The sequence below is a fragment of the Zalophus californianus genome, chromosome 16, assembly GCF_009762305.2.
Source record: "Zalophus californianus isolate mZalCal1 chromosome 16, mZalCal1.pri.v2, whole genome shotgun sequence".
In the NCBI taxonomy this organism is placed as follows: Eukaryota; Metazoa; Chordata; class Mammalia; order Carnivora; family Otariidae; genus Zalophus; species Zalophus californianus.
The window spans coordinates 46472856-46499039 of record NC_045610.1 but is presented as its reverse complement, the minus strand read 5'-3'; the positions used below and the strand labels follow the sequence as shown (position 1 = coordinate 46499039).

At 38.5% G+C, this 26184-nt stretch overlaps 1 protein-coding gene and 1 pseudogene across 6 annotated transcripts in view; one reads left to right on the top strand and one right to left on the bottom strand.

Annotated features, from left to right (window-relative positions):
• TLK2 (tousled like kinase 2) overlaps positions 1-26184 on the bottom strand; it is a 121337-nt gene that overhangs the window by 73625 nt on the left and 21528 nt on the right. The window contains exon 1 of one of the 6 annotated variants that reach the window (XM_027625227.2): positions 15623-15756. The exons of the other annotated variants lie outside the window; for them this stretch is intronic. Within the exon in view, the coding sequence (XP_027481028.1) occupies positions 15623-15628 (6 nt within the window). The 5' untranslated portion in view covers positions 15629-15756. Of the gene's footprint in view, positions 1-15622; positions 15757-26184 lie in introns of those variants that run through there. 6 annotated transcript variants of the gene reach the window in all.
• On the top strand, positions 17288-17409 carry LOC113908425 (annotated as a pseudogene).

The window sequence follows — 26184 nt, the reverse complement described above, 5'->3', positions numbered from 1 at the left end:
GACTAGGGAAAGCTAAGGCAAAGTAAATTAGTGGTTGCTTAGGGTTGGGTGGGGGGAGGGGGGAATGGGGATGACAGCTAAAGAATATCGGGGTTTTTTTGAGGTGATAAAAAATGTTCTATAACTGTGCTGATGATTGTATGTATCCATGAATATACTAAAAAAAAAAACACACAATGAACTGCACATTTTTAAAGGGGTAAATTGCACAGTAAATGAATTATATCTCAACAAAGCTGTTAAAAAAGTTACTAGGCTTAGTTCAGAAAGTCTGCATTCCTACTAGTGTATATTAAGTATTCCTTTCACCATATTCTTAAAGCGCTACTTTTAAAGTGTAATTAACACACAGTAACAGAGAGCTTCATAGTGAGATACTTGTGAAGCTGCAAAGGAAAATAATAAAGTGAGGGGCACCTGGGTGGCTCAGTTGGTTAAGCATCTGCCTTCGGCTCAGGTCATGATCTCAGGGTCCTGGGATTAAGCCCAGCATCTGGCTCTCTGTTTAGTGGGGAGCCTGCTTCTCCCTCTCCCTCTGCCACGCCCCCTGCTTGTGCTCTCTGCCAAATAAATAAAATCTTTTTAAAAAAAGAAAAAAATTAATAAAGTGAAACTAGGGAGAAGAAATCAAATCATGTGATTCAACAGAAGTCTTAATCCTATAATGATACAGAGTTCCACGATGTTTTGAATGAGAAAAGTTTTATTTGCATAAGAATTCCACAATAATTTAAATTGAATATTCCTACACCCAAATTGTTAAAAATATTCTGTTCATGAATTACCTTTATTGTAACCATTATGAACCATTTTTCCCCTTGGATAGCAATAAAACCATATACTATATTTTAACTCTACAAACGAGAGAACTGAAGAACCTAGTGTTTTACTCGCAATTACTGATAATGAAAAACTATAATAAAGTGCACATACCAGCGATGGACACTGTATTATCTGAAATGTCACACAAGAGGCGCAAGGATCCTTACGGTTCCTTGGGTATGTTTGTCTAACCGAAAGAAAAAAGGATTAAGAATTACCGAGTCCTCCCTTTTACTGTCCTTTTCTGAAGCACAGCATCCCCAAATTATCATAAAATCTTTAGATTAAATTTAATTAGCAGGGATAAATGACCAATATTCCCTGTTCTAAAACAGCTTACTGTCTAGTACGAGAGCTAACCAAAAGGTTTTAGGCAAACTGAATGCTACCTTTCAAAAATGTCACTCTCACTAAAAAACAAACAAAAATGGCAGGGGAAACTCAACTAAGTTAAATGAGGATAAAGGTATGACTAAATTAAAATGAATGACCTTTGATTTGACCCTGAATATCAAAACAATGCAAAACCAAACAGCTATAAAGGACATTACTGGGACAAAGGCAGAAACTGAATATGGACTATATATTAATCAAATGCTTTTACAAACTGGTCTATTACTATCAGTTCCTCAATTGCTAATTTTCCCATTTGATGCATCTTTGTAATAAGGTGCTTTATAAGTTTTGTATGAGTTCATGCTCAGCTTTGGGAGAGTCTTCCACATTTCAGGGGTTAAGGAGCAGTCCCAAAAGCAGTTTAATGTCTGCCTCTGCCAGTGGCCTATAACAATTCGTTAGTTCCCAAAACATTTATACATTAGTTGCCTTACCCAAGATTTCCACACAAGGTTGAAGTTTTGCATTTCTTGCAGGTGGCTTTTAAATTTTTTCTCTTTCTTTTTAAAGTAATCTCTACACCCAATACGGGACTCGAACTCATGACCCTCAGATCAGGAGTCGCCATGTTCTACCAAGTGAGCCAGTCAAGCACCCCATTTCCTGCAGGGGGCTTTAACAACAATCCAAATATAAGTGGCTCACTTCTGTCCTACGTCCTGGGCCAGTGGGCAGTTTTACCAGTCCTAGTTCATAGGCAAAGCTTACCCCTTCCCAATTCCCAGCTTTACACAGATCCAGTTCAGGCCTTTGACCTCAATTACCATCCCCAGGGGTAAATTAAACCCCAAGGCATAAAAGCTTATGGACCATCAAGTTTAACTCCCATTCCACCACTGTAACATCGTCATATATTTGAAACTATAATAACTGGGACTCAACTTTTCTGATTTTTCTTATACTGCTGACATTCTGGAATTATATAATTGTCACGTATTTCATTCCATCAGTCACTTCACTGAATTATTACTCTTTCTAATCATCTGTTAAGTTTGTTCCTTTTGATTTAGTTGTCTAGATATAAAATCACAGCATTTATAAATAATAAGTTTATATCTTCCTTTCCACAATTTACATATCTTGTTTCACATTTTACTGCACCAAATAAAACAACAGAAATAATAAGCATAAAGAATATTGTTTTGTTCTTTTTCAACGTAACTCTGCTAGTGCTTTACACCCTTAAAAGCTGTATTAAGACCTCTCTGATAGCCAAAATAATCCTGTAAAAGAACAAAGGTAGAGGTCTCCCACTTTCTGATTTCAAAACTTACTATAAAACTTTAATAACCAAAACAAGATGGCACTGGCATAAAGACAGACATACAGGGGCGCCTGGGTGGCTCAGTCGTTAAGCATCTGCCTTTGGCTCAGGTCATGATCCCAGGGTCCTGGGGGGCCCCACATCAGGCTCCCTGCTTGGCAGGAGGCCTGCTTCTCCCTCTCCCACTCCCCCTGCTTGTGTTCCCTCTCTCGCTGTATCTCTCTCTGTCAAATAAATAAACAAAATCTTTAAAAAAAAAAAAAAAAAAGACATACAAATGGAATAAAACTGAAAGCCCCGAAATAAACCCTTGCATATGTGGTCAAATGGTTTCCCCCACCCATTTTTTCTTTGAAGATTTTTTTTTCACTTTTATTGAGATATAATTGATACACAGCTATGTGTAAATTTAAGGTGTAATGCATAATGACTTGATATAAGATGATTTTCAACAAGGGTGCCAAGACCATTCAACGGTGAAAGGACAATCTTCTCAACAAATGGTGTTAGGAAAACTGGATATCCACATGCAAAAGAATGAAGTTGGACCCTTACCTTATACCACATACAGAAATTAACTCAAAATTGAGGACCCCAAAAGCACAGCAACACCAAAAAACAGACAAATTGGACTATACCAAAATTAAAAACCTCTGTGCATCAAAGAACATGATCAACAGAGTAAAGAAGTAACCCACAGAAATGGGAGAAAATATTTGCAAATCATATAGCCTATGATAAGGGGTTAATATCCAGAATAGACAAAGAATTCCTACCAATCAATAAGAACACAACAATGTGATTAAAAACTGGGCAGGGGCACCTGCTGGCTCAGTTGGTAGAGCCTGCTACTCTTTATCTCAGGGTCGTGAGTTCTAGCCCCATGTTGGGGATAGAATTTACTTAAAAAAAATAAAATAAAGGACAAAGGACTTGAATAGACATTTCTCCAAAGATACAGAAAAGGGCCAACAAGCACACGAAGAGATGCCACTAATCATTAGGGAAATGCAAATCAAAATTACAATGAAATACCATACCACCATGCACCCATTAGGATGGCTACTATCCAAAAAAAGGGAAAGTAATGAGTGCTAGCAAGGATGTGGATAAATTGGAACCTTTGTGCACTGTTAGAATGTAAAATGGTAAATTTTAGATGTATTTTACCACAATTAAAACTGTTTTAAAACACTGCATTAGGCCACCTGGGTGGCTCAGCTGGTTAAGTGTCTGACTCTTGGTTTCAGCCCAGCTTATGATCTCAGGGTCATGGGACTGAGCACAGAGCCTACATGAGATTCTCTCTCCCTCTGCCCCTACCCCAGCTCATGTGCATGTGCACTCATGTTCTCTCTCTCTCTAATAAATAAATGAATCTTTAAAAAAAAAACCGTATTGTTTTTTAAATTAGAAAGTTGGGATGGTTACTGAGTTAATCCAAATGCTTTTTAAAGAGTTATTACTTATTTGCCATTGTAAGAATAGTAATAGCCAAGACTTACATAGCACTTGTAGGGGCTGGGCATTCTATATTAGCACATTTAATTCTCATGACTGATAAAAACAGACCCACACAAATATGCCCAACTAATTTTTGACAAAAGCACAAAAACAATTTGATAGATTTTTCAACAAATTGGTGCTGGAGCAATCAGCCACACACAGACAAAAATATGAACCTCAACTTAAACCTCATAACTTATTTAAAAAATTAACTCAAACGGGATCAAGAACTTAAATGTAGGGCCATGTGGGTGGCTCAGTCAGTTAAGCATCTGCCTTTGGCTCAGGTCATGATCCCAGGGCTCTGGGATCGAGTCCCACATCAGGCTCCCTGCTCAGCGGGGAGCCTGCTTCTCCCTCTCCCGCTCCCTCTGCTTGTGTTCCCTCTCTCGCTGTGTCTGTCAAGTAAATAAATAAAATCTTAAAAACGAATAAAAATAAATAAAACTTAAAAAAAGAAAAAATAACTTAAATGTAAAACAAAATCATACAATGTTTAGGGAAAAAAATGGGAGAAAATCTTCACAACACAGGACTAGGTGAAAAGATCTTAGACTTGACACCAAAATCTCGATCTATAAGAGGAAAAGTTAATATATGGAGCCTCTTCAAAATGAAAAACTTTTACTCAGCAAAAGACCTTGTAGGACAAAGAGAAAAATCATAGACTAAAAGAAAGTATTTCCTGACCACATATCAGGCAAAGGGCTTAAAATTAAGACTATATAAAGAACTCAAAACTCAGTAAATTTTTAATCCAATTAGAAAACTGGCAAAAGACATGAACAGCCATTTCACTGACAAACATATAAAGGCGGGCTAAGAAGCATGAGAAAGATGTTCAACATCATTAGCCACTAGGGATATACAAATTCAAACCACATTAAATTTTTTATACATCTATCAGAATACTAAAATAAAATATAGTGACAAGACTAAATGCTGGCAAGTACACAGAAAAACTGAATCACTCATACACTGCTGGTGAGAATGTAAAAAGGTACAGTCAATTGGAAAATTGTTTGGCAGTTTCTTTTAAAACTAAAAATGTACATATCATATCCCAGGAACTGTATACTACTGAACATCTGTTCCAGAGAAATAATGTTCATGTAAAAGCCTGTACACAAATGTTCATAATGATTTTATTCTTAATAGCCAAAACCTCAAAACCTATAAAGAACTTATCAAACTCAACACCCAAAAACCAAATAATCTGTTAAGAAATGGGCAGGAGGGGAGAAGATATTTGCAAATGACATATCAGATAAAGGGTTAGTAACCAAATCTACAAAGAACTTACAAAATCAACACTCGTAATAACCAAAACCTGGAAAGAAACCAAATGCCCTTCAATGGGTAAATGGTTATATCCACACCATGGACTACTACTCAGCAATAAAAAGGAATGAACTATTTATACACACAACAATGCCAACTAAAAAAAAAAAAGCCAATCCCTCTGGGGCACCTGGGTGGCTAAGTTGGTTAAGCGTCTGCCTTTGGCTAAGGTCATGGTCCCAGGGTCCTGGCATTGAGCCCCATGTTGGGCTCTCTGCTCAGTAGAGGAGTCTGCTTCTCCCTCTCCCTCCCCCCACTCATGTTCTCTCTTGCTCGCTCTCTCAAATAAATAAAATCCTTAAAAAAAAGCCAATCTCCAAAGAATATATACTTTATGATTCCATTTTTATATTTTATATTATGCATATACATATATGTACTTCTTGAAATAATGAATTTATAGGGATGGAAACAGATTAGTGGTTGTCAGGAGTTAGGATTTCAAGGAAGAGTAGGTGGGGGTGAATACAAAGGAGTAGCAAGAGAGCCTTGTGATGGAACAGTTCTGCACCTTGATTGTGGTTACAAGAAGCTACACAAATGATAAAAGTACACAGATGTGCACATTCACATACACAAATGGTGGGTGTATAACGGGAAATCCGAATGAGTTGTGTGGATTTTACCAATGTCAATTTCCTGCTTTTGGTACTGTACCTTAATTATGCAAGATGGTTACACTGGCGGAAGAAGAATACATGAAACCTCCCTGTACAATTTTTGCAATTCCCTTTGTATCTGTAATTATTTTGAAATAAAAAGTTTTTATGAGTTTTTATTTTTTATAAATTATTTACTTGCTATAGTTAAGTAATAATGATAAACAATACTTAGCTAACAATTGCTACATAGGCAAAGCATTCTATAGCACATTTAATCCTGGTAACAACCTGTTACGGGCTCAACTGTGTCCATCTCAAATTTCTGTTGAAGCCCTAACCCCCAGTACATCAGAATGTATTTGGAGAATAGGGCCTTTAAAAGAAGTAATTAGGTTAAAATGGGATTGTTAGGGTGGGCCCTAATCCAATGACTGATAGGACACAAAGACACCAGACATGCACACACACTGAGGAAAGCTCATAATGAGGACACAGTGAAAAGGTGGCCATCTGTAAGCCAAGGAGGGAAAGCCTCAAACAAACAAACAAACAAACAAACAACCCTAGCCCAGCTAAAACCTTGATCTTGGACTTCTAGCCTCCAGAATAGTGAAAAATAATTTTCTGTTCTTTAAACCACCCAGTCTATTATGTCAGCCCTAGCAAACTAATGCACAACCTTGTAAGACAGCTGCTATAATTACTCTTATTTATAGATGAAAAACCTGTAAGAAAACTTAGTGAACTCCCCAATATCACACAGCTGGTAAGAAGCAGAGACAGGAGGGGCACCTGGGTGGCTCAGTCGGTTAAGCATTTGCCTTTGGCTCAGGTCATGATCCCAGGGTTCTGGGATAGAGCCCCACGTCGAGCTTCCTGCTCGGGGGGAATCTGCGTCTCCCTCTTCCTCTGCCCCTATTCATGCTCTCTCTCTTTCTCAATCAAGTAAATAAAATCTTTAAAAAATAAAATAAAAAAAGCAGAGCCAGGATCTAGACCTAAGCAATGTGGCTTCAAAATATGTACTACTAGCCTTTGAGCTATACTAACTCTAGTATATTAATCAATTTTTAAAATAATGAAACTGTCTGGCATTTTTAGGATAAACTACCTGAAACATACAAAAAAAGGAATTATCTCCTAGCCATGTGCTAGTATTTTTATTTGAATTTAAACATCTATATATGCATAAATGAGATTAGGCTATACTTTTAATTCCTCATATTTGTCAGATTTTGCTACTGGAGTTTATTATTTCTTTTTTTTTAGATTTATTTATTTTGGGGAGAGCGAGAATGAGAGAGAGAGTACATGAGAGGGAGGAGGGTTAGAGGGAGAAGCAGACTCCCTGCTGAGCAGGGAGCCCGATGTGGGACTCGATCCCGGGACTCCAGGATCATGACCTGAGCCGAAGGCAGTCGCTCAACCAACTGAGCCACCCAGGCGCCCTGGAGTTTATTATTTCTGTTATTATTTAACATGAAAACTATCTAGGATAGGATAGGAGAGGAGAGACCACCAATAACTAGGGAGTGGATTTTTGCCCTTCAAAGAATAGGACAGGGAGGAAAAAATCATTTTATAATCTTGATTTTTTCTTGGTTATAGGAATCTATCCTGATTTTTTTTTAAAGATGTTATTTATTTATTTGGCAGAGAGAGAGAGAGCAAGCACAAGTCGGCATAGAGGTAGGAAGAGGGAGAGGGAGAAGGAGGCTCTCTGCTGAGCAGGGAACCTGATGCGGAGCTCGATCCCAGGACTCCGGGATCATGACCTGAGCTGAAGGCAGCCGCTTAACCAACTGAGCCACCCAGGTGCCCAGGAATCTATCCTGATTTTTACATCTTATTTTCTCAACATGAATTCCTACTCTGAATGAAATTATTTATTCTGCTGAGACTTTCATATGAATAGAATATAACGCATCCATTTCCAGTTTTTTCACTTTGTAGGTCCTCACTTAGTAGGTATCTTTTGTTATACCCAATTTTTTCCCTCAATTTTTCCTGCTGTTCCCCAATTTTCCAACTCTGGATTAATTCCTAGTCTTCTGTTTTGGAATATTTATTTCTTCTTGTATTTTTATTATTTTGTTCTCTGTTTCTTTTTTTAAATTTTTCTGAAACCGTAAATTCTAACGGTAAACTCATACTCTTGTATGTTAAGTATGTTTTCATCCACATTAGATAAGTTTAATAACTACATCATATTTTTCACTTCTTTTTTTTTTTAAAGATTTTATTTATTTATTTGAGAGAGAGAGAGAATGAGAGATAGCACGAGAGAGGGAAGAGGGTCAGAGGGAGAAGCAGACTCCCTGCTGAGCAGGGAGCCCGATGCGGGACTCGATTCCAGGACTCCAGGATCATGACCTGAGCCGAAGGCAGTCGCTTAACCAACTCAGCCACCCAGGCGCCCTTCACTTATTTTCTAAGTAAAATAGTCTGTCACTTGATATTTGATATACAATAGCTTAGAAGAACACTTACTAACATCCAAGTCACTAGGGAGGGGAAACTGTCCAAAGAGTCATCTCAGGCTCAAAGAGAAGCTAGAAATATATTTTTTTAACAATGTATGATAATAAGACTCCTTAGCAAAAGCCCCATTTTCTATGCCAACATTTAAATTATTTACCCCTGTGCCCTGCTACTAATCATTTTTTCAAAGTAAAAAATCAAATGGAAGTCTTAAAATATAGACAATTTTGTTTTAAAAAAAAGTATGGTTTCCAAAAACAAAATAAAACTCATTTCTAATATACTTAAAATGTACTTTGGGGGGGGGCTTAAAAAGTACTTCAGTTACAAGCCTAAAAAAAACTTTGTTTTTAAGTTATAAAACCATGAAAATTGAGATTAAGATACAAATGCTGACAACCAGCTTTTAGCACATGAATAAAGCCCATGTAAACTAAGAAAAACTTGTAGAAGTAGGGACCAAAGGTTAATCTTTTCACTCCAGTAAAAATTTAAAATGTCAACATTTGTTGAGTTTCTAAAGTTTTCATTTCCTCCTTGGACTAAACTGGCATGTTAAAAGGAATTAGGAATTGAGAATAGCAGACAAATGTTAAACTTGATTAAGTATAGAGGAACACAGCTGACGAAAGGGTCAAACTACGTTAAGTTAGTAAAGATAATCCATTAAAGGCTATACCTAATGGAAATTAAAACTAAGGGTCTCCAAAGGGGAACCCTCTTGCACTGTTGGTGGGAATGCAAACTGGTGAGCGACTCTGGAAATTCCTCAAAAAGTCAGAAATGGAACTACCCTACCACCTAGCAGTTGCACTACTAGGTATTTACCCAAAGGATACAAAAATACAGATTCGAAGGGGTACAATGTTTATAGCATTATTATCAATAGCCAAATTATGTAAATAACCCAAGTGTCCATCAACTGATGAATGGATAAAGATGATGTGTGTGTGTGTGGAGGGGTGCCTGGGTGGCTCAGTCGATAAGCGTCTGCCTTCAGCTCAGGTCATGATCCCAGAGTCCTGGGATCGAGCCCCACATCGGGCTCCCTGCTCCACGGGAAGCCTGCTTCTCCCTCTCCCACGCCCCCTGCTTGTGTTCCCTCTCTCGCTATGTCTCTGTCAAATAAATAAAATCTTAAAAAAAAAAAATGTGTACACATACACACACACACACAGAATACTACTCAGCCATCAAAAAGAATGAAATCTTGCCATTTGCAACTATGTGGATGGAACTAGAGTGTATTATGTATTATGCTAAATGTAATAAGTCAGAGAAAGACAAGTACCATATGATTTCATTCATGTGGAATTTAAGAAACAAAACAGATGAACACAGGGGAAGGGAAAGAAAAAATAATTAACAGAGAGGGAGGCAAACCATAAGAGACTTTTTTAAAAAGATTTTATTTATTTATTTGACAGAGAGAGAGCACAAGCAGGGAGAGTAGGAGGGAGTTGGAGAAGCAGGCTCCCCACTGAGCAGGGAGCCAGACATGGAGCTCGATCCCAGGACCCCAGGATCATGACCTGAGCTGAAGTCAGACGCTTAACCAACTGAGCCACCCAGGGGCTCCATTAAGAGACTCTTAACCACAGGGAACAAGCTGAGGGTTACTGGAAGATGGTGGGGGCGGGGGGAGGGGGATGGGCTAAATGGGTGATGGGCTTAAGGAGTGCACTTGTTGCAATGAGCACTGGGTGTTATATGTAAGTGACGAATCGCTAAATTCCACTCCTGAAACCAATACTACACTATATGTTAACTAATCTGAATTTAAATAAAAACTTGGGAAGGAAAAAATAAAAACTAAGGGTCTCCATACTTTTTTTTTAGTCATTAGCGGCACCACCTTTTCATACCATGCCAGAGTCAAGGCAGCAATCTCAATGGTCAGACTCCCAGAGACCTCGGGCACTGACTAGTTGATCAGTGTTCCTAGCAGTTAAATAGACGGGAAGTCTACTGAATTCTTACCTGATCTGTATAAGCAGGAAAGTCTAAGTCAAGTGAACAAAAGCATAACTTCAATCATTAAAAACACAGAGCCAGGGCCCCTAAATCAATCCCAATATTTGGGTCACTTTATAGACCCAGAACCAGTGATTGAAGGGGTCTCCCTGAGGAAGGATCCCACTATACCATCACAACTTTACACCTTAATCTTTCTCCCCAAAAGGACTACCACTGCCTTTTACCAAGGTGACTCTGCATGGGGGAAAATGAAATAATCAAAGACTCTTTGAGCATTACTAGACCACTGGCTCTAGCTCTGAACAGACACTAATTCCAGAAGACCCAAAACATTACTATGGTCCACCAGTCAGAAGAGGGGCTTAGGGTGCCTGGGTGGCTCAGTTGGTTAAGCGACTGCCTTCGGCTCAGGTCATGATCCTGGAGTCCCGGGATCTAGTCCCGCATCCGGCTCCCTGCTCAGTGGGGAGTCTGCCTCTTCCTCTGACCTCCTTCCCTCTCATGCTCTCTCTCTACCATTCTCTCTCTCTCAATAAATAAAAAAATAAATAATCTTAAAAAAAAAAGAAGAGGGGCTTATGTATGTCAGCTGATCAGTGGAATCTTAGTTCAGGTCCACCTAACAGTGGGTCATGAACACTGATATGGTTATTTCCCCAGGTTCAGAATGCATAATCAGAATAAACATACTCAGCAACTGGCAGAATCCCATTAATTCCAGAATGTTCCCAATTTAGCAGGGAGCACTGTACCCTTTTAACTCATAAAATTATCTTCAGCAACACTCTCAAGAAAAACTTTTTAAAGAACAAAATCAATTTCATGTATTTAAAAACTGGCGGCACCATTTCAATCTATTCCGATATAACTTTTATAACTATAAGCTGAGGAAACTGAGGTAGCTTTTTCTATAATCATCAATCTCAATTCCAAGTGAAGCTATCTAATCTAGAAAACCAGAAAAAAATGTTCAAGTGATTCAACTGGCTTAACTCTAATAATAACTGTAGCAAACATACTTGGGTGGCGTAAGTACAATGAAGTTCATTTTTTACTTCCATTTAATTATGACCAAAGTGGGGAGATTTTATTGAATAGCCGAAACTAATATAATGTTGTATGTCAATTACACCTCATTAAAAAAAGCCTTCATTAAGCGTACATTTATGATGAGCACTGAGTAATATACAGAACTGTTGAATCACTAATTGTACACCTGAAATTAATATAACACTATGTTAACTATATTGTGGGATTAAAAACTTAATTAAAAAAAAACCAACCTCCTCCCAAACAAAAAATCAGATTAACTGAAATTTATAGTGAATATACCAGGTCAAAACAACAACAAAGGCAGCCTTTAACAAAAAAAAAAAAGTTATTTTAAATAATAATTATGTTTTAGTAAGGAAACAAAAATATTACAATACACTGTCAAGAAAATCCCTAATTAATATTAATGATTTTCAGTAATATTCAGTCATGCCAAACCCTAATCATGTAATTTAATAATACCCACTTCCAGACAACAAGCGAGCTCAACAATAAGAAGAAAAACAAAAAAATCCTTTAACTGTCTTCTCTCCTGGAAACCTCCTTATAAAAGTCTACACAATTCACCCAAGATCTGATGCATATAACAAAAAGAAAAAAAGATAATAATGTGTCAGCAAGGATATCTCTCATGCACTGCTGGTGGGGATATAATATGGTGCAGCCACAATGGAAAAGTCTGGCAGCTCTTAAATTGGTTAAACTAATAACTGAAAAAAAAGATCCTTCCAGTTTTAAATTAGCTCCAGCCTTTAACAGAGTATCTCTTAACCATAAGATCCTGCAATTCCACCCCTAGGAATACAGCCAAGAGAAATGAAAACATATGTGCACCCAGAAATACATACATGAATATTCACAGCATCATTATTCATAATAGTCAAAAAATGGGAAAAAAACCAAATGTCCATCAAACTGAAGACTGGGTAAAAAAAAAAAAAATATGGCATATCCATACAGTGAAGTAGTATTTGGCAATGAAAAGACAAATTACTGATACGTGCTATAACATGAATAAACCTTGGAAACTGAAAATGATGCTAAATGAAAGAAGCCACTCACAAAGGGCCACATACTCTATTGATTCCATTTACGTGAAATGCTCAGAACATGCAGATCTATAGAGATAAAAAATGGACTGATGGTTGACTAGAGTTGAGAGGGATGGGGGTTTTGAGGGTGACATCTGAGGCATAAAGGTTTCTCTCTGAGGTGATAAAATGTTCTAAAACTGTGGTAATGGTTGCACAATTTTGTAAACATACTGAGCCACTGAATTGTACACTTTATTTTTATTTTTTTAATATTTTATTTATTTATTTGAGAGAGAGAGAGAGAGAGCACATGAGCAGAGGGAGAAGCAGGCTCCCCACTGAGCAGGGAGCTCAATGCGGGAGGACTTGATCCCAGGATCCTGAGATCACAACCTGAGCCGAAGGCAGACGCTTAACCGACTGAGCCACCCAGGCACCCTGAATTGTACACTGATGAAGTGTATGTTGTATGAATCGTATCTCTATAAGGATGTAAAAAAAAAAAAAAAAAAAAGATCCAGTACACTTTTGCTAGATACAGGAAGTTCTTACAACCATGGGAGGTACCACGACTATGGTGGGCAGAGGAGAGCATCAAACATAATCCTGCCCTACAGAGCTTCCTGATCGGAAAGGATTAGGTTTTCTCCCTCTAATTTTCAAATCCTTTATCTCATTTCATATATTTTTTAATTTTTTTAAAAGATTTATTTATTCCAGAGAGAGAGGGCACGGGCAAGCAGGGGCAGGGGCAGGGGCAGAGGGAGAGAGACTCTTTGCAAGCAGACTGCCCACTCAATCTAATGACTGAAATCACGACCTGACCTGAGCAGAAACCAAGAGTCAGACACTGAACCCACTGAGCCACCCAGGTGCCCCTATTTTTTTTTTTTAAGTAGGCTTCATGTCCAGTGTGGGGCTTGAACTCATGACCCTGAGATCAAGAGTCCCATGCTCCACTGGCTGAATCAGCCAGAAGCCCCCTCGTATTTCTTTAAATAAGGGAAAAAGCACTGTCCTAACAGATGTGTTTACAGGATGATTGTAGCCACACCTAAATGGCAGATCTCAAAATCACCTCTTACATGAAAAATAAACAAGTTGCAGAACAATAATAGTATGATTCAATTTCTGTAAAAATTACACACAAAAATCAGTAATGTGTTTTCTATGCATAAATATGTATGCAAGTGGATACAGTATTTTAAAAAATCTAGATAGAGGGCGCCTGGGTAGCTCAGTTGGTTAAGCGACTGCCTTCGGCTCAGGTCATGATCCTGGAGTCCCGGGATCGAGTCCCACATCGGGCTCCCTGCTCAGCAGGGAGTCTGTTTCTCCCTCTGACCCTCTTCCCTCTCGGGCTCGCTCTCATTCTCTCTCTCAAATAAATAAATAAAATCTTTAAAAAAAAAAATCTAGGTAGATACAACTCAAACTTCTCAAAGCAATTACAGTTCTCATTATTACAAAAGTATGCATGCATTCCTTTATATAACTAAAAATTAATCATTAAAATACTAAATATAAGGGAAAGGAGTATGACTTCAACATATGTAGAAGCAACAATTATATGGACTACTTTGTATTTCATTATAAAGCTTGCAATTTAACTTCAGCCTTTCTCCTTATGCTTGGAAAATCCTTTATAGATTAAAAACTACAAGTTCAGGGGCACCTGGGTGGCTCAGCTGGTTAAGAGTTGGCCTTTGGCCCAGGTCATGGGACTGAGTCCCACATCAGGCTCCCTGCTCAGTGGGGAGTCTGCTTGTCCCTGCTCAGTGGGGAGTCTGCTTGTCCCTCTCCCTCTGCCTGCCCCTCTCCCTCTGCCCTGCTCATGCTGTCTCTCTCAAATAAAATCTTTAAAAAATTAAGAAATAAAAACTACAAATTCAATATTTAGACAGAAAGGAGAAGTTCTGTAGAAAACGCTGGGGGCACATTCATAGTAAAGACAACAAAGAAGAAATGGTCATAAGAACAAAAATATAAAGATCACTATAATCCAGATTTCAAATATCCGAGAAGTACATAACCCTGAAGAACGTTTGATGATCAGTAAGTTTAAGTTCCTGGCTTTTACTGTTTTGAAGAGATCATTAATTAATCTGTAAGAAACAAACCTACTACCATCTCCCACAGGAAACTATAACAAAATCTCCATTGCAGAGCCTAATATATTGGTATATTGATTGGGGCACGACCTTTAGCAAGTCAACTGCTCTCTCTGAGCCTCAATTTACTCATCTGTAAAAAGCCAGGCAGACCAAAAAGAAAAAAAAAAAAAAAAAAAAAGCCAGGCAGATAACCCTAATGTACCTTTCTGCCCCTTCAAAAGCTAGAATTTAACACCGTAATTTTTTAAGTTTATATAATCCATGACTCTACCTCCTACATATACATCTTAGCCATTCCCAGTTTCTACCTATCTAGTCTGGGAAAAGATAATTCAGAGATTTTCCACTAAGACGTGGCAATCTCATTTATTCACCCTCCAATTCCAATTCCAAAAATTACACTACTAACCTATCATCAAGATGGTAGGTACATTTGGTATAAGCCATGTAAATACTCTTAGCTAGGTCACTGTTACTTACCCCTAAAGCACATTACTTCCTAAGGCACATGATGGCTCATGGCTCAGAGTTAAGCACAGCAATTAAAAAATATAAAACTGGTGTCTTGGGGCGCCTGGGTGGCTCATGTGGTTAAGCGTCCAACTCTTGATCTCAGCTCAGGTCTCAATCTCAGGGTCAGGAGTTTTAAGTCCCGCAGTGGGCTCCACACTGGGTATGGAGCTTACTTAAAACAAAAAACAGGACACCTGGGTGGCTCAGTCGTTAAGCGTCTGCCTTCGGCTCAGGTCATGATCCCAGGGTCCTGGGATCGAGCCCCGCATCGGGCTCCCTGCTCAGCGGGAAGCCTGCTTCTCCCTCTCCCACTCACCCTGCTTGTGTTCCTCTCTCACTGGTCTCTGTCAAATAAATAAATAAAATCTTTAAAAAAAAAAAAAAACTACTGTCTTGACATATCAGCTGTGAGGAGTATCACAAATTACATCCCTGACTTTTTTTTCTGAGTAATTTACTGTGATTTACTGTTAAAATAAGGAATTCAAAGTTAGCACTGGAAAAATTAATCTCACTTACTTGCATTTCCTGAATAGGAAAGAATGGGATGGCCCAGGAGCGTGAGCAATAGAAAAATTATTGAGAACAGCTGGTACCAACAGTTTAAAATCAGATTGGTGTGGGACTGAATCACTGAGTCACTGTATGAAACGAGGCAAATCACTCTATGACATATGAGCTCTGGTCTTCTCAACTGTGATAAAAAAGAAGACCCACCTTAGGGATACTGCAAGGATTAAATAAAATAATACTATATATTGGGTTAGAGGAAAACAATGCCTGAAATATAGGTGGTACTCTATGAAGATTAGTTATTGCTTTCCCCCCTCTCTGGGAGTTCAGGAGGATATTTAAGGTGCATCTTTAACATGAAACTTTAGCCAACTAAGCCAACCAGTTTGGGTTTTTTTTTTTCCCCCACATTGCTATCAGTTTTGCACAACTTAATGTTTATCCCAGTAGCACTGTAAAAAGGACTCATCGCTAGAAGGACAATCAAAGGCGTAAAAAAAAAATTTTTTTTTAAGATTATTTATTTATTTATTTGACAGAGAGAGAGAGACACAGCGAGAGAGGGAACACAAGCAGGGGGAGTGGGAGAGGGAGAAGCAGGCTTCCCGCAGAGCACGGAGCCCGATGTGGGGCTCGATCCCAGGACCCTGGGACCATGACCTGAGCCGAAGGCAGACGCTTAACGCCTGAGCCACCCCAGGCACCCCTCCTTTTTTTTTTTAATCATGAGATGTGTACTCTAATCTCTATCCTCTATTTCCCCCACCTGTTAACCCACCTCCCCTCTGGTAACTGTTTCTTGGTTTATCTCTCCCTCTTTTTTTCCTTTGCTCATTTGTTCTGTTTCTTAAATTCCACATGAGCAAAAGCATGTGGTAACTGTTTTTCTCTGACTGACTTATTTTGCTTAGCACTATACTCTCTAGCTCCAACCATGTTGTTGCAAATGGCAAGATTTCATTCTTTTTTATGACTGAATTCCATTATATCTAAACACCACATCTTCTTTATCCATTCATCTACTGATGGATACTTGGGATGCTTCCATAGACTGGCTATTGTAAATAATGCTGCAATAAACACAGGGGTGCATGTATCCCTTTGAATTCATGTTTTTTTAATTTTCTGGTAAATACCCAGTAGTGCAATTCCTGGATCATAGGGTAGTTCTAGTTTTAGTTTTTTGAGGAACCTCCATACTCTTTCCACAATGACCAATTTGCATTCCCAAGCCAACCAGTTTTAATCACCCTTTAAACTGTCAAGCCTGTATTACAATAAAATGGTTTGCCTCACACAGAGGTCAGATTATTCAGCAAGCTGCAGTATTTCAGATATAACTAAAAGGTAAAGACTTTGAACCATTCACCTAAATTAAAAATGCAGGGTGCCTGCCTGGTTCAGTTGGTAAAGCATATGACTCTTGATCTCGGGGTCATGAGCTCAAGCCCCACATTGGGTGTAGAGTTTAATTTAGAAATGCTAAACCAGGGGCCCTGGCTGGCTCAGTGAGCAGAGCATGCAACTCTTGATCTCGGGCTTGTGAGTTTGAGCCACACGTTGGGTATCGAGGTTACTTAAACAAATGAACGTTCTATAATCCTTTGTACTCCAAAGCCCTCATCAATGAAATGAGAATACAAGGTAACTTCTATTACAAGGAGTTCTAGTGCTCACTTCGGCAGCACATATACTAAAATTGGACACATACTAAAACTGGAACAATCCAGAGAAGATTAGCATGGCCCCTGCACAAGGATGACAAGCAAATTCATGAAGTGTTCTGTATTTTTACAAACCGAGGGTTGCTGGAGGGGGGTGGGTAGAGGGATGGGGTAACGAGATGATGGACACTGGGGAGGGTATGTGTTATAATGAGCACTGGGTATTATGTAAGACCGATGAATCACAGACCCATACCCCTGAAACAAATAATACATTATATGTTAATTAATTGAATTTAAATTTAAAACATTAAAAAAATAAAGTGGGAAAAAACACAAGGAATTCTAACAAATATTCTCACTCTCTGTTCTTGGGGAATGGTTTTATATTACTTGATGCTACTATAAATGGTATTGCTTTTCAAATTTCAACTGCCAACTGTGTATTGTTAGTATGTACAAATACAACAGGTTTTCATAAATTGATCTTGTATCCTAGCTAAACTTAAACTCTAGTACCCACAAATCAAAATTTGTGGGATGCAGCTTAGAAGAACTTTCTACATGTGCAATCATGTCATTTATAAGACATCTAAAAAATAAACATAATTTTACTTTTCCTTTCCAATCTATGAGCTTATTCCTTTTATTTGCCTTAATACATCAGCTAGGATCTTCAGAACAGGTTAAACAAAAGCTGTGAAATAAATATCTTTGACTTCTTCTGGACATTAAATTGAAAGCATCCAATCTTTATCATTAAGCATGAGGTTCACCCGTAGGTTCTTCACAGATGCCTTTTATCAGATTGAGGAAGTTCCCTTTATCAGACTGAGGAAGTTCCCTTCTAGTCCTAGTTAACTGAGAGCTTTTATCACAAATTAGTAAACTTTGTTTAAATGCTTTTCATGCATCTGTTACAAGGTCATTTGGTTTTTCTGCTTTATTTTATTAATATGGTGAATTACACTGACTTTAATGTTAAATCAACCTTGCAATTGGGATTAAACCAATTAGTCATGATGTATTATCCTGTGTGTGTGTAGATTCAATCTGCTAATAATTTTTAATGATTCTGAGTATATATTCATGAGGGATACTGAGCTATACTTTTCTTTTTTCCTCATGTCTTTCCCTGGTTTGATATCAAAATAATGTTGTCTCGTAAGTTTTCTGAAATTTGTGAAAATTTGTTACTATTTCTTCATTAAATGTTCAATAGAATTCACCAATAAAGCCATGTGAGTCTAGACTTTTCTTTGTGGAAAGGCTTTTAACTATAAATCCAACTTTAAGGGGTGCCTGGGTGGCTCAGTCGGTTAAGTGGCTGCCTTCGGCTCAGGTCGTGATCCCAGGGTCCTGGGATCGAGCCCCACGTCTGGCTCCCTGCTCAGCGGAGAGCCTGCTTCTTCCTCTCCCTCTGCCTGCCACTCTACCTACTTGTGCTCGCTCTCTATCTCTCTGTCAAATAAATAAATAAAAATCTTTAAAAAAATCCAATTTTAAAAAATAAATACAGGGTTATTCAGATTTGCTATTTCATCCCAGCTTTTTCTTTCTTTCCTTCTTCTTAGTGTGATCTTTTTCTAGTTTCTGAAGGCAGAATATTGGGTAATTGATTTTAGACCTTTTTTTTTAAGATTTTATTTATTTGACACAGAAAGAGGGAAAGCACACATGAGTGGGGGCATGGTGGGTAGGAGCAGCAGACTCCCCACTGAGCAGGAAGCCCAATGTGGGGCTCGATCCCAGGACCCTGGGATCATGACCTGAGCCAAAGGCAGATGCTTAACCAACTGAGCCACCCAGGTGCCCCAGAGCTTTCTTTTGAAGCTTTAAGTTCCCCTCTAAAACACTGCTTTAGCTGCATCCCACAAATTTTGATATACTGTGCTTTCATTTTCATTTAGTTCAAAATATTTTCTAATTTCCCTTGTGAATTCCTTTTTTCCCTTATGAATTCATCTTTGACCTACGTTTATTTAGATGTTATTTAACTTTCAAATATTCAGCAATTTTCCAGATTTCTTTTTCTTCTTGATTATTTAATTCCATTGTAGTCAAAGTACTCCTTATAATTTAAATCCTTTTAAATTTGTTGAAACACGTTTCATAGCCCAGCATATAGCCCATTTTGATAAATGTTACTTGCACACTTGAAAGGAATGTGGGCATGGTAGTCTATAAACATCAATTAGGTACAGTCCATTGATAGTCATGTCCGCTGACTTTTTGCTTGCTTGTTCTATCAGTTATTTAAAGAGACTGTTGCAATTTCCAACTACTATTATGGATTTGTCTACTGCTCCTTTCAGCTGTCAGTTTTTGTTTTGCTCTAGCATTGGATGAACACACATTCAGGACAGCTGAGTCTTCCCAATGAATTGATCCTTTATTTGTTATAAAATGTACTTTCTTATCCCTTGTAATATTTTCCTTGTTCTGAAGTCTCCTTTATCTAATACATAGTCACTCCAGCCTTATTAGTGTTGATATAGTACCTTTTCCCATACTTTTAATTACAAAGATACAGGTTAAAAATAAAGTGAGTTTTTTTTTAATTTTTTTATTAACGTATAATGTATTGTTTGTTTCAGGGGTACAGGTCTGTGATTCATCAGTCTTACAAAATTCCCAGCACTCACCATAGTACCTACCCTCCCCAATGTCCATCACCCAGCCACCCATCCCTCCCACCCTCCTCAACTCCAGCAACCCTCAGTTTGTGTCCTGAGATTAAGTCTCTTATGGTTTGTCTCCCTCTCCGGTTTTGTCTTCTTTCATTTTTCCCTCCCTTCCCCTATGATCCTCTGTCTTGTTTCTCAAATTCCTCGTATCAGTGAGATCATATGATACTTGTCTTTCTCTGACTTATTTTGCTTAGCATAATACCCTCTAGTTCCATCCACATTGTTGCAAATGGCAAGATTTCATTTTTTTGATAGCTACATAATATCCCATTGTATATATATACCAAATCTTTATCCATTCATCTGTTGATGGACATCTAGGCTCATTCCATAGTCTGGCTATTGTGGACACTGCTGTTATAAACATTGGGGTGCATGTGCCCCTTTGGATCATGACATTTATATCTTTGGGGTAAATACCCAGTAGTGCAACTGCTGGGTCGTAGGGTAGCTCTATTTTCAACATTTTGAGGAACCTCCATACTGTCTTCCAGAGTGGCTGCACCAGCTTGCATTCCCACCAACAGTGTAGGAGGGTTCCCCTTTCTTCGCATATTCGCCAACATCTGTTGTTCCCTGACTGGTTAATTTTAGCCATTCTGACTGGTGTGAGGTGGTATCTCATTGAGGTTCTGACTTGTACTTCCATGATGCCAAGTGATGTTGAGCACTTTTTCATGTGTCTGTTGGCCATGTGGATGTCTTCTTTGCAGAAATGCCTGTCCATGTCTTCTGCCACTTCTTGATTGGATTATTTGTTCTTTGGGTGTTGAGTTTGATAAGTTCTTTATAGATTTTGGATACTAGCCCTTTATCTGATATGTCATTTGCAAATATCTTCTCCCATTCTGTCGGTTGTCTTTTGGTTTTGTGGACTGTTTCTTTTGCTGTGTAAAAGCTTTTTATCTTGATGAAGTCCTAATAGTTCATTTTTGCCCTTGCTTCCCTTGCCTTTGGCGACGTTTCTAGGAAGAAGTTGCTGCGGCTGAGGTCAAAGAGGTTGCTGCCTGTGTTCTCTTCAAGGATTTTGATGGATTCCTGTCTCACATTTAGGTCTTTCATCCATTTTCAGTCTATTTTTGTGTGTGGTGTAAGGGAAATGGTCCAGTTTCATTCTTCTGCATGTGGCTGTCCAATTTGCCCAACACCATTTGTTGAAGAAACTGTCTTTTTCTCACTGGACATTCTTTCCTGCTTTGTTGAAGATTAGTTGACCACAGAGTTGAGGGTCCATTTCTGGTCTCTCTATTCTGTTCCACTGATCTATGTGTCTGTTTTTGTGCCAGAACCATACTGTCTTGATGATAACAGCTTTGTAATAGAGCTTGGAAGTCCAGAATTGTGATGCCACCATCTTTGCTTTTCTTTTTCAACATTGCTCTGGCTATTCGGGGTCTTTTCTGGTTCCATACAAATCTTAGGATTATTTGTTCCATTTCTTTGAAAAAAGTGGATGGTACTTTGATAGGGACCGCATTAAATGCGTAGACTGCTCTAGGTAGCACAGACATTTTCACAATACTTGTTCTTCCAGTCCATGAGCATGGAACGTTTTTCCATTTCTTTGTGTCTTCCTCAATTTCTTTCATGAGTATTCTATAGTTTTCTGAGTATAGATCCTTTGCCTCTTTGGTTAGATTTATTCCTAGGTATCTTATGGTTTTGGGTGCAATTGTAAATGGGATCAACCCCTTAATTTCTCTTTCTTCTGTCTTGTTATTGGTATGTAGAAATACAACTGATTTCTGTGCACTGATTTTATATCCTGCCACTTTACTGAATTACTGAGTGAGTTCTAGCAATTTTGGGGTGGAGTCTTTTGGGTTTTCCATATAAAGTATATCATCTGCAAAGAGTGAGAGTCTGACTTCCTCTTTGCTGATTTGGATGCCTTTGATTTCTTTTTGTTGTCTGATTGCTGCAGCTAGGACTTCTAGTACTATGATGGACAACAGTGGAGATAGTGGACATCCCTGCCGTGTTCCTGACCTTAGGGGAAAAGCTCTCAGTTTTTCCCCATTGAGAATGATATTCGCTGTGGGTTTTTCATAGATGGCTTTTATGATATTGAGGTATGTACCCTCTATCCCTGAAGACTTTTGATCAAGAAAGGATGCTGTACTTTGTCAAACGCTTTTTCTGCATCTATTGAGAGGATCATATGGTTCTTCTTTCATTCATGTATTTTATCACATTGATTGATTTGCGGATGCTGAACCAACCTTGCAGCCCAGGAATAAATCCCATTTAGTCGTGGTGAATAATCCTTTTAATGTACTGTTGGATCCTATTGGCTAGTATTTTGGTGAGAATTTTTGCATCCATGTTCCATCAGGGATATTGGTCTGTAGCTCTCCTTTTTGTCTGGTTTTGGGATCAAGGTAATGCTGGCCTCATAAAATGAGTTTGGAAGTTTTCCTTCCATTTCTATTTTTTGGAACCATTTCAGAAGAAAGGTATTAATTATTCTTTAAACATTTGGTAGAATTCCCCTGGGAAGCCATCTGGCCTGGGCTCTTGTTTGTTGGGAGATTTTTTATTACTGCTTTGATTTCCTTAGTGGTTATGGGTCTGTTCAGGTTTTCTATTTTTTCCTGGTTCAGTTTTGGTAGTTTATACGTCTCTAGGAATGCATCCATTTCTTCCAGATTATCTACTTTGCTGGCATATAGTTGCTCATAATATGTTCTTATAATTGTTTGTATTTCTTTGGTGTTGGTTGTGATCTCTCCACTTTCATCCATGATTTATTTATTTGGGTCCTTTCTCTTTTCTTTCTGATTAAGTCTGGACAGGGGTTTATCAATCTTATTAATTCTTTCAAAGAACCAGCTCCTAGTTTTGTTGATCTGTACTACTGTTCTTTTGGTTTCTAGTTCATTGATTTCTGCTCTGATCTTTATTATTTCTCTTCTCCTGCTGGGTTTAGGCTTTATTTGCTGTTCTTTCTCCAGCTCCTTTAGGTGTGGGGTTAGGTTGTGTATTTGAGACCTTTCCTGTTTCTTGAGAAAGGCTTGTATTGCTATATACTTTCCTCTTAGGACCATCTTTGCTGCATCCCAAAGATTTTGAACAGGTGTGTTTTCATTTTCATTTGTTTCCATGAATTTTTTTAATTCTTCTTTAAGAATTAATAAATTGACCCATTCATTCTTTAGTAGGATGCTTTTTAGCCTCCATGTATTGGAGTTCTTTCCAACTTTCCCTTGTGATTGAGTTCTAGTTTCAAAGGCATTGTGGTCTGAGAGTATGCAGGGAATGATCCCAATCTTTTGGTACTGGTTGAGACCTGATTTGTGACCCAGGATGTGATCTATTCTGGAGAATATTCCATGCGCACTCGAGAAGAATGTGTATTCTGTTGCTTTGGGATGGAATGTTCTGAATATATCTTTGAAGTCCATTTGGTCCAGTGTGTCACTTAAAGCCTTTATTTCCTTGTTGATCTTTTGCTTAGATAATCTGTCCATTTGATGGAATGGCATGTTAAAGTCCCCTATTATTACTGTATTGTTGTCAATGTGTTCCTTTGATTTTGTTATTAACTGGCTTATATAATTGGCCGCTCCCATGTTAGGGGAATAGATATCTACATCTGTTAGATCTTATTGGATAGACCCTTTAAGTGTGATGTAGTGTCCTTCCTCATCTCTTATTATAGTCTTTGGTTTAAAATCTAATTTGTCTGATAATAAAGTGACTTTCTTGTAGACAGCATATGGATGGGTCATATAACAGTGACCTAACCTGACACTCCCTTCTAAATGGAGTGCTAGACCATTAACAATTTATTTAATATCAATATATTTGGATTTAAATCTGCCATATTGCTTATTTTCTCATTTGTCACATCTTCTTGTTTCTTTTCCCTCTCTACCTTCCTTAAGACTGAGGTGTATTCTTCTTTAAGTATTCCATTTTATCTCCACTGAGGGATTATTAGCTATTACCTCTTAGTTGCATTATTTTTTTAGTGGTATTTAACTTATCATGGTTTACATTCAAATAACCAGAAATAATATTATCTGAAATTAATAACATAGACCAGATCTTAGAAATTCACCGTAGGGGCGCCTAGGTGGCTCAGTCAGTTAAACATCTGCCTTCAGCCCAGGTCATGATCTCAAGGTCCTGGGATCAAGCTCCATGTCAGGCTCCCTGCTCAGCAGGGTAGTCTGCTTCTCCCTCTCCCTCTCCCTCTGCCCCTCTCTCTTGCTCACTCACTCTCTCAAATAAATAAAATCTTCAAAAAAAAAAGAAAGGAAGGGAGGGAGGGAGGGAGGGAGGAATTCACTGTAATCAAAGGTTTGGTAGTAAAAGCAGAATCCCATTATAGCAAATGTCACTATAAAAAGTTTTAGGGGACACCTGGCTGGCTCAGTTGGAAAAGCATGTGACTCTTGATCTCAGGGTTGTGAGTTTGAACCCCATGCTGGGTGCAGACGTTACTTAAATAAAAAACTTAAAAAAAAAAAAGTTCTACAAGGATACCCCATAATAAGAATTTTGTTCTAAGCTTATATTTCAGAAATAAATAAAACTTTGGAGAACTAGTTAAAACAACTTATCTACCATGGCACCTGGGTGGCTCAGTCAGTTGAGCGCCCGATTCTTTGGTTTCGGCTCGGGTCATGATCTCAGGGTCATGGGATCAAGCCCCACATCGGAGCTCCGGCTCCATTCTCAGCACAGAGTCTGCTTGTCCCTCTTCCTCTGCTCCCCCCACCCCCACTCTCTCTCTCAAATAAATCTTTTTAAAAAATAAAAATAAGTTATCTACCACAAATAATTCTGTATAACAAATGTTCCATCAGTTCTGTTCCAGAATATGTCACAATTTTTAAAAATTTTCCTTACTGAGTTCTATTAACAGTTAAGACCTTTTAATTTTGCTCCACTATCTAGCATGACATACATGCTCACCTCACTTTTCCCCACATAAAATATTCCAAATCATCTCTAGAATAATCCTCTCTCAAGATTACCCACCAAATAACCATGCAGTATTAAAAAGGAGAGCTTTTATATAACACCATCAACTATGTCTAAATATATTAAATCTCAGGGCACCTGGGTGGCTCAGTCAGTAAAGCATCCAACTCTTGATCTCAGGGTCATGAGTTCTAGCCCTACTTAGCTGGGCATGGAGCCTACTTTAAATAAATAAAATCTCTTAACTTTCTAATTCATTACATGGAACTTCTGTTTTCTTTCCAGGACTTACAGAATTATGACTTGCAATACTATGTATGTCACCAATTAATTCCATTATCCCAAACAATGAAAGCACTATAGAATTTGTTATGGTGAGAGTTTATCTGTAATAGTGCTTGCAGCAGAAATTAATATGGGTCCTCATCTAAACCACAGAAGAGGGGCGCCTGGGTGGGTCAGTCAGTTGAGTGTCTGCCTTCGGCTCAGGTCATGATCCTAGGATCCTGGGATGGAGCCCCACATCGGGCTCCATGAGCAGGCCTGCTTCTCCCACTCCTTCTCCCTCTGCCTGCTGCTCCCCCTGCTTTTGCTCTCTCTGTCAAATAAACAAATAAAATATTTAAAAATAAAAATAAATCACAAAATATATATTATTGACACATATACACACAGAACTCCAAAGAGCTTTGGAGGTTATCTGGTAGAGGCCTGTTCCTTAGATTCCCCAGTAGGGTCTCTGAACTACCATCTACCTACACAGTCTATTTAAAAGGCCAAACTGGGACACCTGGGTGGCTCAGTCGGTTGAGCATCTGCCTTCGGCTCAGGTCATGATCCCAGGGTCCTGGGATCAAGCACTGCATCAGGCTCCCTGCTCAACGGGGAGCCTGCTTCTCCCTCTCTCTCTGCCTGCCCCTCCCCCTGCTTGTGCATTCTCTCTCTCTCGAATAAATTAATTAATTTAAAAATAAAAAAATAAAAAAATAAACGCCAAATTGAGGGGCTCCTGGGTGGCTCAATCAGTTGAGCATCTGTCTTCAGCTCAGGTCATGATCTCAGGGTCCTGGGACCAATGAGCATCGGGGGGCCCCCCCACTCAGAGGGGAGTCCACTTCTCCCTCTCCCGCCCCTGCTCATGTGCACTCTTTCTCTCGAATATACAAATAAAATATTTTATAAATAAATAAATGAAATGCCAAATTGACTTGACATTAGCTAAAATTGTATCAACTCCATATAGATGAATTTCAAATCCTTGCAGTAAAACTCATCGCATACT